The sequence below is a fragment of the Cricetulus griseus genome, chromosome 2, assembly GCF_003668045.3.
Source record: "Cricetulus griseus strain 17A/GY chromosome 2, alternate assembly CriGri-PICRH-1.0, whole genome shotgun sequence".
Lineage (NCBI taxonomy): Eukaryota > Metazoa > Chordata > Mammalia > Rodentia > Cricetidae > Cricetulus > Cricetulus griseus.
In genome coordinates this window covers 12413925-12433364 of record NC_048595.1, presented here as the reverse complement: position 1 = coordinate 12433364, position 19440 = coordinate 12413925, and the positions used below count along the sequence as shown (strand labels likewise).

The 19440-nt window shown below is 53.4% G+C and overlaps 1 protein-coding gene across 1 annotated transcript in view; it reads right to left on the bottom strand.

Annotated features, from left to right (window-relative positions):
- Padi1 (peptidyl arginine deiminase 1) overlaps window positions 1-19238 on the bottom strand; it is a 28225-nt gene extending 8987 nt beyond the window's left edge. Inside the window, exons 1-10 of the mRNA XM_027399887.2 lie at window positions 19147-19238; window positions 8088-8268; window positions 7119-7191; window positions 6464-6525; window positions 5043-5157; window positions 4035-4160; window positions 3128-3300; window positions 2930-3033; window positions 1740-1863; window positions 1352-1459 (exon numbers count right to left, since the gene is read on the bottom strand). Of these exons, the coding sequence (XP_027255688.1) occupies window positions 1352-1459; window positions 1740-1863; window positions 2930-3033; window positions 3128-3300; window positions 4035-4160; window positions 5043-5157; window positions 6464-6525; window positions 7119-7191; window positions 8088-8268; window positions 19147-19238 (1158 nt within the window). The remainder of the gene's footprint in view (window positions 1-1351; window positions 1460-1739; window positions 1864-2929; window positions 3034-3127; window positions 3301-4034; window positions 4161-5042; window positions 5158-6463; window positions 6526-7118; window positions 7192-8087; window positions 8269-19146) is intronic.
- Window positions 19239-19440: the final 202 nt, after the last annotated feature.

The window sequence follows — 19440 nt, the reverse complement described above, 5'->3', positions numbered from 1 at the left end:
AGAGCTAGTGAGACTGGGCTGGAGAGATGGCTCAGCGGTTAAGAGCACTGACCGTTCTTCCAGAGGTCCTGAGTTCAATTCCCAGCAACCACATGTGCTCACAACCACCTTGAATGAGATCTAGTGCCCTCTGCTGGCCTGCAGGCAGAGGACTGTATAGACTGTATACATAATAAATAAAATCTTAAAAAAAAAGATGTGCTTTGTTCCACTACAAATCATAAAAAAAAAAAGAGCTAGTGAGACAAGCCTAAGCCAAGGCAGAGCTTTCATAATTACTAAGAAGTCTCTGTGTATTTATTTGGGAGCAGTCTGGTGGGACAGAGAAAGACTTGTTACACGTTACACCCCACCCCCATCCCTGTCTAGGTCTGATAGTTACTGGCTTGAGACACCCTATTTCCAAACTCTTTCCTTGGTCTGCATTGTCCTGGCAGGAAGGGACTTGGGGCCCACAAACGGGGGCAACAGAAACGGGACCAACTCAGGAGAAACTGCAGCCTTGTAGGTACCAGTTGGGGTTTGTGCATGGGTGTCCCACTGGCTCCCTGCCTTGGGCAAGTTGGTTAACCTCCCCAAGCCTCAGTTTCCTTGGTACTGAAAAGGAAACTTTATAAATAACAATTATTAGTAATAGGGCAGAGTATCTTGTGGACTGAGTGTAGGAAACCATTAAAAAATACTAGGGGGCAGTGTCTGGAACTCACGGGTGGCAGTAGCTGTGGCTGCCATCCTGTGTATAGGGAGTACCAGTCCCTGGCATGCTTGCTAGGGGTATACAGCCTCTCAAAGGCAGTCTGGTCTCCAGGACTGCTGTTTCTGTTGACTCCCCATTGAGAATGAGCCCTGGCCACTGAGAATGAGCCCAGGCCACTGAGAATGAGCCCAGGCCACTGAGAATGAGCCCAGGCCACTGAGAATGAGCCCTGACCACTGAGAATGAGCCCTGACCACTGAGAATGAGCCCTGGCCACTGAAAATGAGCCCTGACCACTGAGAATGAGCCCTGACCACTGAGAATGAGCCCTAGCCACTGAGAATGAGCCCTGACCACTGAGAATGAGCCCTGGCCACTGAGAATGAGCCCTGATCATTAAGAATCTCCCCTGGCCAAGAACATTGCTGTTCTGTCTCTCCCATCCTGGAGAAGGTGTAACGGGAGTGGGTGTCTATTTGGGTGTGATTTGCATATCATTTGCATTCTCAGATGACACCTTCTACCCACTCTCCAGGTTGCTTTTCACCACCCCCACCAGTCTCTGTACCCTAAAAGATGAGGATCCACCAGGGCTTCCAGGAGAGGAGCCACCAAAGCCCTGACCCCCCCCCCACCATGTACTTGGCCACACACCAGGATCTTCTTAAGGGCAAAGTCCCTCAGGCCTCTGTTTCGTGGGGAGTCGAAGACCACAGGGAAGGATTTGTGAGGGGCTTCAACGTAGCCAAACTCCATCTCATCCTGTGTGAGGAAGAAAGATCTACAGCAGGCCTCCTCAGGGGGTTTCAGGAGAGATGACCCCAGACAGTGACATTACCCAAGAACTGGGGAGGACATGGGGGAGGCCTCCAGGGCTTCATTCAGAAGACCCAGCCCCAAGGCAGGACATCTGGAGGAGATGGGAGCGATTGCTCTAGCTTGAGCCCATGTCCCCAGGTTAGCAGGCAGATGTGACTGAACTCCTGTTATCCCAGTCACCCACCACCCACCCAGTTCTTCTTTGGATCCACCTTGTACCCACCTGGATCCAGCGATCGTTATTATTCTCCACCCGGGGACAGACCACTAGTTTGCAGTTGGCTTTCTGGGCCAGGTGGGCCATGTCCTCCAGGAATTTGTCATTGCGGCCATGGGCATCTGTCACACTGCAAGGACAGTGACTAAGCTGGGACCAGAATTCAGATGTGTCAGGCCCTGTGTCTCTGGGCACTGAGCTTCAGATTTATCCCTGCCCTGGAGAGGCTGGAAGGCTGGGGGACGGGGAGGTGTGTGTGTGTGTGTGCGTGTGTGTGTGTGTGTGTGTGTGTGTGTGTGTGTCTGTGTCTGTGTGTGTGTGTGTGTGTGTGTGTGTGTGTGTGTGTGTGTGTGTGTGTGTGTGTGTGTGTGTGTGTGTGTGCGCGCGTTTGTGTGTGACTGGGTCCTAAGCAGGGCAAGGCCAGACTGTAGAGCCCAGAGGCAGGGTGCCTGAACTAGCCCAGGCAGTCCAGGGTGGCTATGGAGGTGACCTGGGTTTGATGCCACTGATTAGGTGGCAGTAGGTGGACTAGCCCTGGCTTCTCAGAGCAGAGAGTTGAGGTAGGTCTCTGAGCAGACAGGAAGCTGGGACACCCCTGCTCCAGGGGACAGATAACCCTGAGTGGCCTCATCCTCTTGCTGTGAATTTGCATCTGGCTCAGCAGGCCCTGTCTTCCACTCCTATCTGTGGCATCTCAAGGATTGACCAGCAGAGGCCACTAGATACCAGGGCATAGCAAGAGGACCAGGACGCCCCGAATGGGCAAGACTCAACTGACTGGGTCCCTATGTCCTCAAAAGATGCAGACTGTGACTTCAGAAGAGTGAAGCCAGGTCCTTCGTGGCACACATGCAGGGCTCAGCCCCACCACCCAGATTTTGTTTTGTTTTGTTTTGAGCTAGGGTCTCTTGTAGCAGAGGCTGGATTTGAACTCCCAGTCTTCCTCCTTCAACCTCCCAAATGAGGGATTACAGGCCTGTACCACCACACCTGACCACAACCCAGACTGAATTCAAGGTGTCTAGGCCTCTGCAACAGGTAGAGAGCCAGCAGACTTAGAACTAACTGGTGCTGGTGTCTGTGGTAGGACCTCTACTGCGATCCCCTGGCAGCTCAGGGCTATGGCCAGTCACACAGCATTATTGCTTACTCTTCTGGTTTGGGCCTGGAGGGGGTGGGGGGTGGGGACCACTCACCTGCACACGTATAGCTCCAGGGGTGGCTGGGTATTGGGGGTCATGATCCAGGGGGCCACTCGGAAGGTCACGCTGTCTGTGAAGAGTGACACCTCGGAGAGGCCCTGGGAGAAAGGAGTACTCAGTGGCACTGTAGGTTCCCAGCTGCCCTCTGTCCCCCACACCCCTCCCTTGACACAGCCCTCATCTAGCACTTACCTCTGTGCCTACCAGGCTGACGCTGAGAGAGATCAGCCCCGAGAAGTTGGCGTCTGGGAAGACGAGTCCTGCCACGTAGAACTGGATGTTGCTCTCCCCGGGGTGCCGCTCTACCTCATAGGTCTGGTGATGGGGTCCTAGCACCTGCTTGTAGTCGGAGAGGGAGGTCCCACCTAAGGAGAACAGGGTCAGGCCCATGTGGGGACCACCTCTGGGGAGCTCTACTGAGATAACTAGAGAAAAGCATCTTGACCCAAAAGGTGATGATGACCCAAATGTCCGTCCACAGTGCCTATAAACAAATTATGTCAAATAAAGCACGTCCATAGATGCGCTATTAAACACCCACAAAAAGCAATGAGGGGATCGTGTGTGCCACATAATGGATGAATCTCATTTGTGGTGACAGAGGATGGGAGTGGCTTCTGATGTGGCTGGATTTTTATTTGGGGTGATTAAACATATCGCCACTGAACTGCACCTCAGTCCACTAAAGCTGCAGATTCTGGTTAGAAAAATCTAGCAATTCAGCCAGGATTTGAAGCCAGGTCCTGAGCCCTAGCCTCCAAGGTCCTTGCCCTTCTTGCCTGCTTGGGTGAGGCCACCAGACAGCAAGAGTTTGGTGCTGACTGACTGGCTAGAGGAGCTAACAAACCATGTGAGGTTTGGGAGGGGCCTTGGTGCCCAAGAAGCCTGGCTTGGAATGCTCATTCCACCCCACTTGGCTGTGTGACGGTGACTTTGTGCCTGAGCTTCGGTTTTTCTCTCTGTGCATTGGAACCAGCAGTTGGGCCCCATCCTTGGCTGTCACACTCTTCCCCAGTGGAGTAGTCATGCAAGCAACGATGAGTTACAGAAAGGTGACAGAGGAAGGAAGAAGGGGATGAGACGGGCCACCGCCACTCACCTCGGGCACAGAAGACCCTCAGCCTTCTGGAATCGGGCAAAGATACCTTCAAGACCAGCTTGTGACTTTCAAAGAGCTCATCGGGGCCACCGCAGCTCAGCACCATTGGGGACATGTCCTGCAGGTCTGGGAGAGTGACTTCTGAGACAAATGCCCTCCTCCCCAACCAAGACTGGTGGGGAATATTATTATTATTATTATTATTATTGTTGTTGTTGTTGTTGTTGTTATTCAAGACAGGCTTGCTATGTGGGATGGTCCTGGCTGTCCTGGAACTTGCTCTGTAGACCTGGCTGGCCTCAAATTCCCAGAGATTTGCCTGCCTCTGCCTCCCAAGGTGTGTGCAACCACTGCTCAGCTGTGGAATATTCTTTTAACTAGACAAAGGTGTGTTACATTTGTTTATGCTGTGGAATATTACCTGAACTGTGTAAAGGTGTGTTGTTACATTTGTTTATGCTGTGGAATATTACCTGAACTGTGTAAAGGTGCGTTGTTACATTTGTTTATGCTGTGGAATATTGCCTGAACTGTGTAAAGGTGTGTTGTTACATTTGTTTATGCTGCATTTGTTTAACCATGTAAGGATGCGTGTTTAACTATGTAAAGATGGACTGCATTTGCTTCACCTTGTCTGCCTAAGGCATCTGAATGGTCTAATAAAAAGCTGAACAGCCAATAGGAGAAATCTAGAGAGAAGAAGGAGGAGAGAACAAGGGAGACAGAGACACGCCCAGGGCCAGAAGCCAGGCAGCCACCGGCCAGACACGAGAAGCAGTGAAAGTCAGGTACACAGAAGGAAAGAAAGATAAAAAGCCCCCAGACAAAACAGATGAAGAGAAACAGGTTAAGTCATAAGAGCTGGCAAGAAACAAGCCTAGGCTAAGGCCGAGCATTCATAACTACTAAGAAGTCTCCATGTCATGATTTGGGAGCTGTTTGGTGGCCCAAAAGAAAGCCTGCTACACAAGGCCCCCTCTTTCCCCTCCCATGCCTGCTGTCACTCACCCTCCAGCGACCTCAAATGGCTGGAATGCAGGTCCTCCCTCGACCCACGGACGTCTCTGTCACAGTTTACTAACAGGATGGCCCCAGAACCCCCGGAGCCCCAGCGCCAAGTTTTCTGTGACACACAGGAAAGTTTGGGTTAGTCAAGCCTAGGGGTTCTGGGACTAGACATGCCTGGGTAGGCGCGTTCGTATCCTGGGTTCGTTTAAAAGATTTAAAAGGGGACCATGGACATGGGGCACAGAACTCTTAATAAGGCTCAGACCCAGAGAGAACCATCCTGTGCAGTGAACGACCCGTAGGACCTTATGCAGTGGCTTTACCAACACACCCAATAGAGGAACAGAGGGACGCCACCACACACAGAACACCCCCAATGGAGGAACAGAGGGATGCCACCACACACAGAACACCCCCAATGGAGGAACAGAGGGACGCCACCACATACAGAACACCCACAATGGAGGAACAGAGGGACACCACCACATACAGAACACCCCCAATGGAGGAACAGAGGGACGCCACCACATACAGAAATGGGCACGTTTTGGCACTGCCTGAGACTGAAGCTGCTTCACCTTGACTCCCATGAAGAAGACTCCCCCATTCCAGCATTCTCCTGGGCCTAACATTCATCGGGGTCTTGAAGGTCCTTTCAGGCTGAGGACAAGCTGCCTGACTCTGGGGTCACTACTGTCCCCAATACCCTATGTGTTTTCTCCATTTGGCAAGAAAGTAAAGAGACTCTCTGGGAGGAAATCTTTAGGTTGCATAGTCCATCTTCAAACCCCGGTCTCTGGGACTCACAGGTCCACTGCTTGCTTCCATGGCACTCATGGCACTCTTGCCCGCCCCTCTGAGTAGATGCTACCCTGTGCCAGGACCCACACCATGGTTTTCACTGTAGCTCCTGCCAACAGCCTCCTGGAGAAAGACCGTGCAATGAATAACCTTACAGCGATTCAGGTGTCCTGCCCCGCCTTGTCCACAAAGCCTTGGGATCCAGGCTGCCTCTCTGGGTCTTTCCCTACAAACTGTGCCTCCTGCCCCTACGTGGGCTGCATGTTTCCCATGGACAACTCTATTCTCCTTCATTCTTCGTGGCCTAGCTGTAACTGAGCACCCTGACCCCCTCTACCAGAAATAGGTCATCCGGCTACTCAATAGTCTTTCATGAAGCCCCTGCCATGTTGAGAGGTCCCTCTGAGTAGAAACTGCAGCAAACAAATTAAGACAGATCAGAAAGGGTAAGTGTTTTCCCAACAGCCACACAGTGTGTATCACATGGCCTGAACTGATGCTCACTTGAGCCAATTCGGCCATCTTTCCATGAACAGTACAGATCCTGGAATTGGCCGCTCTTCTGTTGCCAAGATCCCCCACGTCTGCCTATCACACTCTTGGGGTATCCAGGGTCTCACCTTGTCACCCGAGCCTTTCTTCACCTTGCCTGTGCGGCCTGTGTCAGCATCGAGGGACATATCTGCAAAGGGCAGACACGTCACCTGTCTCTGTACCTGTGATGGCAGGCCCAGCCATCTTGGCTCCCACCCCAGCTGACGAGAACCCAGAAGTCCAACTCTGGAGACTCGATATCCGGGAGCCCATGTTGGCACTGGAGCTCTGGCACTGGAGTGCTGGTGCTGGAGGGACACAAGTCACTGGCTTGGCCATGTGTGTTGGGTGACTATGTCTTGGTGGCCCTGGGTTCCTATGCCACATGCAGTGGGCCCTTAATTGTATTCACTGGACACCCATGAGCAGGGCCTGTCGTCCTCAGGGGAGGCTGCCGTGGGCTCTGGGTGAAAGAGGTACATGACTCTTTGTGGTTCTAGGTTGGGTCTCCAGGATCCAGAGACGTGTGGGACTCCCATGAGGAGGCCGCGGTGGCTAAAGCTGGTAGCAGAGACCTTTCTAGACCCCATTGGCCCTAAGCATGTCTGGGTCTCAATGCCCGCAGTCCTGGAAATGTTTGGTGTTTCCAGGAAGTAGAGAGGAGAGGCAGCTGGCTCCACAGTCACCTCCACCGCATTCCGGGAGCCACCACGTCCACAGCCAGGCAGAAGAGGGACTCACCAACACTAGTGAGGTAGAGCACGCTGTGGCCCAGGGCACCAGCCTCCTGAGACCCGAAGTATGACACCTTCACCTGGGGAAGAAGTCAATCTTAAGAGAAGTCGAGGCAGGGGTCATGGGGGCCACACCTACAGCCCTGTTTTGAGGTGGAGGCAAAACTCATTGGCAATTATGACCTGGGGTGATGCTCCAGGGTGCCAAGCAATTTGAGGAGGAAGAAAGGAGGGCTACAAAGAGGGATGTGGTGACTCCAAAACCTGGGCTATGAGAGGGACAGACAGACAGAGAGGGACAGACATGAGACAGATATGAGAGGGACAGACAGAGGGGCCACTGTCCCTGCTGGCCTAGGCAGCTTGACCTGCCTTGGCATCCTCCATTCTCTGTACTGAGGGAACGACCACCCGGGCCCCATGATCACAGTGTCAGGATTTTTGCCAAAGTCCAGACTCCTACCCCTCCCCCACATGACCCACCTGACAGGATTCCTTCCAGGGAAGGTTGCCACAGGCCCTATCCTGTGTAGAGCCATGTCCCATCCTGGAGAAAGCACTGGGCCAGGAGTTGAGGGAACATGGTTTATGGGGGGCACTAGGGCCAGCAGGGAGGGGTGAGCCAGAGGTGTCTTGCTATGTGTGTGTGAAGGCTTGAGTGGCTGTGCCAGGGCCCTGTGCAAGCACATCTGAGCATGGCCATGGGATCCTGCTTGGGGAGCACAGAGGTTTGTGGGCAACTAGAGTGAGTAGCATAGAGTTGTGTGGACCTGAGGGGTGACCAGGTTGTTCCCATGAGCTGTATGACATTGGGGTGCATGAGGTGGGATGTGTATCTGGGTGTCTCTGTGGATCTTGGGGGTGACGGGGTTGTTCCCATGTGCTGTGTGGTGTTGGGGTGCGTGAAGCCCGGGTCTCTGTGGAGAAGTGTCTGAGATGGCTCAGGCTGGGATAAGCCACTTGGAGTGAGACTTACCTTGAGGTCATTTAAGTCCTTACTGACTGTGTCGGCCACCACCACCACATCCACGTTGGCACCCAGGGGCCAGTGGGCCCGGCCTGTGGGCTCTGCTACCCGTGCAGGGTCATAGACCATGTAGATCTTCACTTCAGAGCTCCCAGACACCCCAAAGGTGTTGGCACCCTTGGGCACATCACTAAGGAAAGGAGGGGGAAGGCTGAGGGACTCAGAGTGGCCATGTGAGGTAGAGGCTGAAATGTCAGCTGGTCAGGATGTACCCCTTATCAGTGGGGCTGGGGCCCCTGTCTCCAAGTCTCTGCTCTAGCCACCTGGTCCTTCCCACTGGTTCATGAGAACACCAGGCTTTCCTGCCTCAGGACCTTCATATAGTGAATGCTCGCCCACCCCAAAATCCACAAGGCTCACACCCTCAGACTTTAGGGCTCTGTTTAAATTGTCCCCCTTTCAACCACGCTCTTCTGATGGTTAAGTTAATTGATAGCATCTGGAATTATCTGGGAGTCTGGGCCTTAGAGCATGCTTATGGGGGATCGTCTTGATTACATTCATTGATACAAATGGGTTGGTGAGATGGTTCAGCAGAAAGGGGCTTGCAGCCAAGCCTGATAATCTGAGTTCGATTCCCCAGGCCCTAATGGCAGAATGAAAGAACCAACTCTCTCTGACCTTCACTTATGTACGTGCACACACATAGATTTTTTAAAAGATAATTTGTTAATTGGTGTGGGAATACCCATCTTAATTATGGGTGGGGCCATTTCCTGAGCAGGTGATCCCAGACTGTCCAGGGCAGTGGGAGGGCTGAGCCCGCCAGTGCTCAGGGCTCGCTACCGTATCGTCTCACAGCTGATGACATCACTGAAGACAGGTCCACTTAGAGAGGTCCCTGACTACATCAACCAGAGATCTTTTCTCATCTCCTCCTGTCTCCACCCTTCCCTGGACCCCCGGGAATCCATCCAAGCACACCTCTGGAAAAAAACCTTCCCACAGCCCTCTTCATAGTCATCCTGTCCCCACCAAGTAACTGTCTTAATTGGCAGTATTGATGGCCCCAATCCCTTCATTCACACCCTACGGCTCACCACAGCAAGGCAGAAGCAGAGGGGAGGGGTCCCCAGAGTACCATAGGCCTCCCTGATGCACCCTCAGAGCTTCCTTCAAGCTGCACTCCCATTGCCATGGAAACCCCACACATCTCGTTTCTTCTGCTTCTTCCAGATATCATGATCCTTTGATTTAGAGTCCCGTTGACCACCAGGGACCAAGTTGCCTCCACAGTGGCCATGCCCTCCTGAAACCTTATCCCTGTGGCTACTGCCATTCTGCCCACATGGCTCGGGACCCCAGATATTCCTTGCTCCCCACTGTCCCAGACTGGCCTTGAACTCACTATATAACCAAGGATGACCTTGAATTCCTGATCCTCCAGCCCTTGAATTGTTCAGACATCAGCCTGTACAAGGTCCCCTTCCTCCCTGCTGGCTGTCACTCTGCTCCTGCCCCTGGAGGGTACCAGCTCCCAGCACTCTGCAGTCTGCTGTCCCCAGGTTTTGTTTGTTGTCAATGGCACCAGTTCCTGATGTCCTCTTACCCCGCACCTCAGCACCTCAGGCTTCCAATGCAGATGCCTCTGTGTAGCCTCAGGCATCTCTCTGGGGCAGGCCCCACACACTGTCATTACTAAGGACCAACTGGCTGTGAGCTGCCCTGTCAGCACCCACAGGGACTTCTGAATCCCAACACTCCCACACCAGGCCTCAATCCCCTGGGCCTTCTTCTGCACCTGACCTTCCCAGCCTTCGAAGCTTTGGTCCTGGGATGTTTTGGGCCCAGCTTTCCCTCTGCCAACTGCCTGGCTTAGCTCCAGCAGCTGCCAGGGCCAGCTCTCCACTCAGTTCCTGAGCTGTTCTAGAGACAATGGATTGTCTGGGTCTGTGCTTGCTGACCTTGAATATGACCTTTGACACTGCCTGACTGCTGTTGAGTGCTCTCTCTCTCTCTCTCTCTCTCTCTCTCTCTCTCTCTCTCACACACACACACACACACACACACACACACACACTGCCACCTCTCCCTTCTCCCCAGGGCAGGTCACCTGAGCATCACTTGTTCCCTATCACACCCGTCTCTTAGCCCCATCCAAGCTTGTCCCTGGCCTGGACCAGGAGTGTCATCTCCACCCCCACCTTCCCTTCTCCCTCTTACTCAACCCATATACACTGCAAATGTCACCCATTTGGATCATCACTGCTCCCTTCACTGTCACCAGACTGTTGGGCACCCTCTATAAGACAGTTCCTGCCTCCCTCTTGCTCCCCCCCCCCCGTGGTCTCTGGAACACACCTTCACCCAGGCCTCAGCCTTCCTCCTACCCAGGCACCAGAGTTACTCATCCCCATCCCGAGACCCTTTCCCTCTCGCTTGAAACTCCCCAGCTGGCTGCAAACCCCCAGTCTCTGCTGCTCTCCTTCCACCCAGCCTCACCAATGTGTGCTTTGCGGCTCCACCCCCAGCCCCGGGTTTAACGGCTTTCGGGGGGTGGGGACACACATATGCACACATGTTTATTGTAAAACTTATTGATTTCAACAAGGTATATCCCACAGCTGTCACGTCACACTGTATGTTACTCCTTACTGGTGAGTGCCTAGTCAAGTCTGTAGAACCCACTTGTCCTTGCTGTAGCTGGCTGTGGGGCAGCTCACAGCACAGTTTGACAAGGGCAGTAGTGTCTGCCCCAGAATAATTACTTCACCAATAAAGCTATTGTCATTGAATACGAGGGCGAGTTGACTATGGTTTGAGAAGTGTGTGAAACGAAGGTGTGTGTGTCTCACCCAGTGTCGCCCCCTCAGTCAGCAACTTTGCAGAGTCAGTGCTGGAAGGTGTGGTGTTTGAATGAAAACGGCGCCCATAGGGGCTAGGGCCGTATATTTGAATGCTTGATCCCCAGTTGGAGTAAGGATGGAAGGATTAGGAGGCATGGCTTTGGAGGAGTCGAATCCCTGGGGTGGGCTTGGAGGGGCCACAAATCCTTAGCTCTCTCTCCCTCTGTCTTCTGCTAGTGGATCAGATGTAAGCTCTCAGCTACTGCTCTAGCACCGTGCCTGCCTGTATGCTGCCATGCTCCCCGCTGTAATGGCCATGGACTCCAACCCTGTGAAATCACGAGTCCCAAATTAAATGTTTCCTTGTATAAGTTGCCTTGATCATGGTGCTTTGTCACGGCTGTAAAGGTGCCACATCCCTGCCTACCCGCACTCATAGGTAGGGACCAGTGTGGCTTCCCTTGAGAGGCAGCTATAGGCAGAAGAGGCCTGCAGGACCCTTCCCTGGGGCGTGGAGGGGCCTGAACAGTCCAATCCTGCTGCCTTCAAAGCTCTGGCTACCCTCATCCTGCCCATGTCAGTAGCAGGGTGCTCAGCAAGGTCCAAGGGTGACAGTGGAGTCATGGCTATTTCTTGTGGTACCCGAGAGAGGCAGGTTTTGCTTGGAGAGTGCTGTGTGTCCTCAGATTCTGTGTGTCCTTGGCATCCTGCCCCTACCCCTCCTAGAGCCTCAGGCATTGGACTGGCACTACAGGTCTGTGGGTGGGCCATGAATTCAGTGACAGGCATCTGTGGGAGCTGGGTACGCCTAGGAAATCCACATTTGGGTCTACTTCCGGCCATGCCACCTGATGCCTCCCCACACTGCCTCTCTGTGGGGGATCCTGCTGGGAAGCTCCCAGTGTGATGTTCTGGCAAGTCCCCAGGCTCACAGTCAAGGGAAGCCTCCTCTCTAAAATGAAGGGACAGGCCTGGCATGGTGATGCATTCCCCTAATCCAAGCACTGGAGAGGCAGAGGCAGGAAGATCTCTGTGTGTTTAAAGCCAGCCTGCTCTACATAGCCAGCTCCAGGCCAGCTGGGGTTACATAGTAAAACCCCATCTCAAAGCTGCATTGGTCAGTTTTGTTTTGTTTTTGTCAGCTTGACACAGCGAGGCCTATTTGGGAAGAGGGGACTTCAATTCAGAAAATGGCTACATGCAGGCAAGTGTGTGTTGGCATTTTCTTGATTAATGGTTGGTGGAGGGGAGCTAGACTACTGTGGAAAATGGCATCCCTGGACTGCCCGTCCTGGGTTCTATAAGAAAGTAGGTTGAACAAGCCATGAGGAGGAAGCCAGTAAGCAGCTCCCCTCCATGGCCTCTGCACCAGCTCTGTCGATATGTTGGAGAGCAGGAGTGCCAGCCTGTCTCATCCTGTAGGGTCTCCTGCCTGGTACCTGGAGGAGAACCAGCCAAACCAGCCTCAGTGGAAGCCACCAGAACCTCAAGCGTCCTTAGAGAACAACACCAAGGGGGCTGAGGGTAGACTGGAGGGAGTGCAAGATGGAGGCTGAGCATCAACCCTCCTCTGTCTGACTGCTCACTCAGTCAGGGTTACCTGCCTGCCTGCTGGGGACATCTGTCCAGTGTGTGTGTGTAGCATGTGTGTGTGTGTGTGTGTGTGTGTGTGTGTGTGTGTGTGTTCTCATGTGTGCACGCATTTGGAAACCAGAGGACAAATTGCAGGAATGAGTTTATGTGTGTGTTTGTGGTGTGTGTGTGTGTGTGTGTGGTGTGTGTGTGTGTGTGTGTGTCTGTGGTGTGTGTGTGTGGTGTATGTGTGTGTTTGTGGTGTGTGTGTGTGGTGTGTGTGTGTCTGTGGTGTGTGGTGTGTGTGTGTGTGTGTGTGTGTGTGTGTGTGTGTGTGTGTGTGTGTGTGTGTTGTGTGTGTGTGTGTGTTGTGTGTGTGTGTGTGTGTGTGTGTGTGTGTGTGTGTGTGGTGTGTGTGTGTGTGGTGTGTGTGTGTGTGTGTGTTGTGGTGTGTGTGTGTGTGTGTGTGTGTGTGTGTGTGTGTGTGTGTGTGTGTGTGTGGTGTGTGTGTGTGGTGTGTGTGTGTATGTGTGTGTGTGTGTGTGGTGTGTGTGTGTGTGTGTGTGTGTGTGTGTGTGTGTGTGTGTGTGGTGTGTGTGGTGTGTGTGTGTGTGTGTGTGTGTGTGTGTGTGTGTGTGTGTGTGTGTGTGTGTGTGTGTGTGTGTGTGTGTGTGTGTGTGTGTGTGTGTGTGTGTGTGTGTGTGTGTGTGGTGTGTGTGTGTGTGTGTGTGTGTGTGTGGTGTGTGTGTGTGTGTGTGTGTGGTGTGTGTGTGTGTGTGTGTGTGTGTGTGTGGTGTGTGTGTGGTGTGTGGTGCTTCAAGCACCTAATTTAGCTTAGTTTGTGTACTCTTGACCTCATCTCCACTCCACCACAACCCTCTCATGCGGGTGTTCCTGTCTCAGAGAGGCCAAGTCGCTTTCCTCAGATCACACAGAAGGAGTCACAGTTACCTCCCATCTCTCATGTGTGACCGGGGCATGTCCTGCCGAAGGGAGAGAGGAGATCACATGGCAGGTTCCAGACATGGAAATGGCAAACTCCCGTACAAGCTCCTTATCGAGGGTTTCCTTGTGAGCAAGCCTGGGAAACCAAGCAGGGAAGCCACCACCCCTGTCTGTGTCCTCACCTATCCACCTGATCCTCTCAAGGTTCTGTCAGATCAGAACATGGTGTCCGTGACTTTCTGGTTCCAAAAACAATGAGCACACACTTCATGTGCCATTGGGGGTCACGGGGACACGGAGCTCATCTTTGCCAGCCTCCACCCCATCAGAATTCAGCCTTAGCACTTCCCACACCAGGCAGCTCCCCACAAGTTCCCCTGTAGTTATATTTCCTGCTAGGCTGCAGACTTCCACCTTTCAGGCCACATGGAGCTCTGCAGCTAGGAAACTTGTCACCTGGCCTCAGGAGGAGGAGGAGGAACAAGATCTCTGTGCCACCCCCACACACAACTGGGGCATCACCAGCAACTGGGGCAGGAGCGGGGTAGGCAGGGCTTGTGAGAGGCCTGGGCCAGGCAGTGGCCCAGCAGGAGCAGGAGGTGCAGGCTGTCTCCTGGACTGAAACAGGGGAGGCCACAGGTCCAGGTGACCGGGAGCTGCGGACCGGTGGCAGGTCAGACCCTGTGACACAGCTGGCAGTCCTCCAGGTTGACCTGGTCCTCAGCGTCTCTGCCCCTGAGAGCCAGTGGGTGTTTCTTTTACATCTGTTCTCTGCTCAATCTGAGTCTTCCAATACACAGGCTCTCCTCGGTTCAACCCGAGTACCCTTGTCCTGCACGGTGTGGGTCCCACAAGACACGGTGAAGAATGACACCGCAAAGAGGCCCCATGGCCCCTGGTCTGCTCTCTGACTCCATCCCCAGCCATCTGCCTGCAGAACAGAGGTAACACCTGCGTGTACAGGGCAGAGAGGAAACCCCGAGGAGTCACATAGGGCTATGTGGAGCACAGATGAGACTCAAGCCCAGAGTGTGCCCACTGCCCTGCCCTCATCCCACTCCTTACAAGGGCCCTGCAGCTTAGCAAATTTCCAGAGATCAGGTTCCCCTGAGGTAGAGACTACAGAATCTGGAATCAGGCAGACCTGGGTTCAAATCCTATCCCCAGCAGTTGCAGGCTGTATGACTTCAGAAAGTCTCTCAATCTCTCTGTGTCTTACTTTTTTTTTTTTTTTTTTTTTTGCAAGATAGGGATTACAGTGATCTCTGCCTTGCAAACTTTCTGTGAGAGTTAACAGGTGTATTGTGGCAGTTGTAGCAGCCATAGCCACTGCTTCGGAAGAGAGACAGGGACCCATGGATGAGAATGCTACTATGATCCCCTTCACGCTCAGCAGACTAAGGAGCCAGACCACCGGGACCACCACACAAACCAACATCTACAGTGGTGACAGATGTCTAAGGTGCCAGCATGCAGGAGGCCGAGGCAGGAGGATTAGGAGTACAAGGCCAACCTGGATTATGTAGTAAGAACCATCTTAAAATATATAAACAAATAAAACCAGGGACTAAGGAAATAGTTCCATTGGTAATTCCTTGCAAGTATAAGGACCTGAATTCAATGCCAAAACCCGCATAAAAAACAAACATACAAACAAACAAACAAACAAAAAAACCTGACTATGGGCTGGAGTGATGGCTCAGTGGTTAAGAGTGCTTACTGCTCTTGCAGAAGACCCAGGTTCAATTCCAAGCACCCACTAGACAGCTTACAACTGCCTATAACTCCAGTTCCAGGGGATCTGATGCCCTCTTCTGACCTCCTTGGACACTGCATGCATGTGGTGTATACACACACACACACACACACACACACACACACACACACACACACACAAAGAACAAGAACAAAACATCCGGAACACTGTCTCTCAGTGAGTTCCCTACAACCGGCACAAGCCAGGTGGACTTAATGCACCAGAGCGCAGCAAAGCCGGTCTGAATGTGTGCTGAGTGATGGCCTGGCAGGGCAGGGGAGATAGCGGGGGGTGGGGGGTGAGGGGGGCTCTTCAACCAGGTGGAGGGGGGCACTCAGCAGGGAGGCGCCACTCAGACACAAGCCTGCCTTGGCTTTCTCCCTCTGCCCTCCTTTAGCCGTTTGCAGCTGGCAGGGGTCACGAAGGGCCATGGCTGGTCCAGCACCATATATACACGTTTCCTTAAGGTCTACACCATATTGGGTGTGTCTGTGACCTCTCCTTCCCAAAGATAGTGATCGGTGGCTCATGGGCACCTTGCAACGCCCTGTCATTGTTCAGAGGAGGCTACCTAGCAAGCCCAGGAGCATGGCCAGAGATAGGCAGGTCTCCCCACAGTGGACAGAGGGCCCCCCCCGGGGGAGGGGGGGTGAAGTTGCCACTCCCTATTCTTCGAAGCTCTGGAAGACTAGAGTCTGGAACCAAAGTACGGCAAGAGAAAGGACCCCGATTTTTAGTCAGTGCAGTGAGTCATGTTCCTCTCGCCAAAGTAGATCTGAGGCCTATGAGTGACGAAATTCCTCATTAGTAAAATGGGAGAACAAGGATGCCAACTGTACAGGCACATAATAAATGATGCCACCCCCACCTAGCTAGCCTGAGAGAAAGCAAGCTCAGAGGGGCTAAGTGACTGGCCCAAGGTCACACAGCCTTCAAGGACCAGTACGATCCCTCAGCTATCCTGTTCTGAGAAGCCACCAAATTGGTCACCTCTAGGCACTTCCTCCATATAGTGCAACCAGATGAGTATTAGTGGAGTCCGGGAGGGGAGGATTTAGCCCTCATCTCTCACCAGGTCCAGAGGTTGGGCCCACACTCACCCATGTCCAGAACACTATCCACAGGGTGCTGGAAACAGACAGACAGACTCACTGCAGGAAACAGACAGACACACTACAGGGCATTGCTGGTTTTGGAATCCAGGAAGCCCAGGAGATGCTCAGGTTTGGTCCTCCCTGTGGCTCATCTAAGAGGCTCACAGTGCTCCACACTCCTTCGTCCCAAGCCCCAGAGCTATAGGAGCTGAAGACCCCATTTTGCTTTGCTGAAAGGGAGGTGAGAGTGTTGAAGTAGCCCACGGGAGTGAGAAGGTCAGGGTGCTGAAGCAGACAATTGGGGGTGGAGTCACAGCCTGCTGGGGAATAGACATCTAGGTGCTGAGAGAGCCCGTGAGGAAATTGGGGTAAGGGTGCTGAGCTAGCCCAATTAGGGGGGTGGTCTACAGCGCCTGCCAAGTCTGGTTACCCCATGACACACAATTAACCCCCCACACAAACATTTTTCCAAATAGTCAGGCCATGGGGCCCATGGGGAATTAATCACTTCCTCTGATGTCACCTTAAGCGCCATCACCTGGAGGCTCAAACTCTGGGCAGCTCAGGTGACCGGCACACCAACCACTTGGGGGACCTTCCCCAGGCTTATCAGCAAGCAAGACCAGTTCTAAGCCCCTTGGTTGGCCTCAGCCGGAACTAGTCACCAAGCAAAGGGGTGGTTGAGCCCCAAGTTCATCACTCATCATCAAGTGTGGCCTGGCTCCCACCCAGCCCCTGGGGGAGCCTCAGGCTCCAGGAAGCTTTGCTGGCTTGCTCATCCAAGTCACCTTTCCCCACTGCCTGGGCAGGAGAGCCCTCCTCAGTGTCACAGAGCAAACTCCTGTGCTCCCCTGTACATTCTGGGTAGCTGTGATGTTATTCACCACTCGTGGTGCAGAGTGACCCTTCAGTCCCTCCTAGAACCAGCCAAGGAACACCACAGCCAAGGGAGCTTCCTCTGCTTTAATCTGGGCCCACCACACTGAAGGATGCTACGTACCTGATATTCCCACCACATACCCCACCTTGTCCTTGTCCTTGTCCCCTCCCACCTCTGAGGAGCAATGAGAAGAACAGATGTGGGGATGTCCACAGCTGGCATGGCCTACCAGGCACCTACCATGGAAATTCTGCACATGCGCGTCTCATTTACCCCCCCCCACACACACACACCTATGATGGCGGTACTGCTACATTCCCATGGACTCTCAGAGGCAGAGGCCAGGCTAACAGAAGGGCAGTGGCATGCCCAAGGTCACACAGCCAGGGACCAATAGGACCAGGATGCACTAGTTGTATGTATAACCTCCATGCTGAACTTCAGAGGGGGTCCAGGGCATCCAATCGGGGTTCAGCTCACACGGCATGGAGGAGCAAGGGATAAGCTGGTGACAGAAGGCAGATCTGGCTCGCTGCTAAGTGCCATAGAGTAACACAAGGTTGAGCTTTAAAGGAACCTTCAAGAAACAGCCTTGTCCCTAGGTGAGAGCAGAGGCTTGGGATCGGGCAGGTAGGACCTATGGGCACCTTCCCTGGCATCAGTGTCAAATCAGGACTGCTGGATGCAGTACAGGAAGGCTAGTTGGGTTTCAGCTAAACCTCAGGGTGCAGGATACACATGTCCCATGCCATCGCTAAAAACGTACTGGGGGCTCGGCCCACAGTAGAACATTTGCTCAGCTTGTGTTAGACCCCTGGGAAGCAGCAGAAAGTTCTCTCTGTGTCTCTCCTTTCCCTCTCCCCCAGATCCACTCGATGGACTCTCTATGCATTAAATCTAGAATCCTATACTAAACGGTCAGTAGTAGATATGATCCCACCAGCCATATAGGTCTGATGAGAACAGCTTGACCTCCTGTCCCCAGCAGTAGGTACTCAAGGTCTGACTTCCAGAGCTCCTGTCTATTCCTCCCCATCCCTGTCACCAGGGGTCCCACACCACTACTTGAGAGGGGACAGTTAGACAAAGCATCAGTGGAATCCAGGCAGGCATAAAGACAGCACTCACCCACCTGGCTGGGCAAGCACAGGGACTGAGCACCAAGGGGGACCTGGGTTCAGATGGTGTCTGGGAACCCCTAGCACTCAGCTCCCTATAGAAGGTGCCCTACCTAGAGATCCAGAGGCCCCAGACATCACCATAGCCAACTTCCCCAGTAGCCATCCAAAGAACTGGGGCTGGCCTGGGTCCTGGCATCCCTGTCTAAGCAGACCAGGGCAGGAAAGATTCAGGTCAGTGGCGGAAACTGATGTCATGGATGTCCTATTCAGATGTCTCTATTGACACTATCACCGCCACCATCAAGGCCACTTGAACAGTCATCATCATCATCATCACCACCATCATCACCTCTTGCCAGCCCAAGTCCCAGGCTTTGTGCCAGGATCACTTCCTAAATTAAGTCATTGAGTTATCCCTTGGCCACTCCCTCTTAATCCCAGTCACTCTGGTTGTCCCTGGCTGGCCTCCAAGGGTCAAGATGTCACATGCACACCCTTAACCGCAGAGAGGTAGAAAATTGGCAAGACACGAAGGAAGAAAGGGGGGGCAACCCTCTTCCCTGGCTTGAGCCCCAGCTCCTTCTGCCGCTGCACTTGAAGACTGGCATGTGGAACCCAGACAGGGCTTGGCCCCAGGACTCAGAGTAATCTTCTGAGGTCGCCCTCATCCAGGGACTGGACCCAGTGTCCTGTCCCCAGAGCACCGGGGCAGACCCTCTTCCCTTCCATCCCAAGCTCTGAAGTCAGCTGCTCCTTCTTTGGTGTCCAAACACCATCCTGCCAACACCACACTGCATACTCTTTGGCCCAGGGATCACCAACCTAAGCACAGGAAAGTGCCCAGCTCTTCTTACCTGTAGACATCCACCAGCGTCTCCACACCTACCACACACACTGCATGAGTGGGCTTCTTCAGAGATAGCTTCACAGCTCTCTGGGAGGCCATCCTGTGCCCAGATCCCAGCCTTCTGGTCTGGTTAGCTCAGGTGCCCAGAAGCCACAAGCCCCGGCTGCCTCCCTGGCTCCCCAGCTCTTCTTGGGGACACCTGGCTGCCGGGAGCGTGCGTTCTAATGGGTTGGTGCTCTCTCCTCCCTTTTAATTTCACGCTGCAACCTGGGGAGCCTGCCTGAGCCTGGTCCCCACCTCC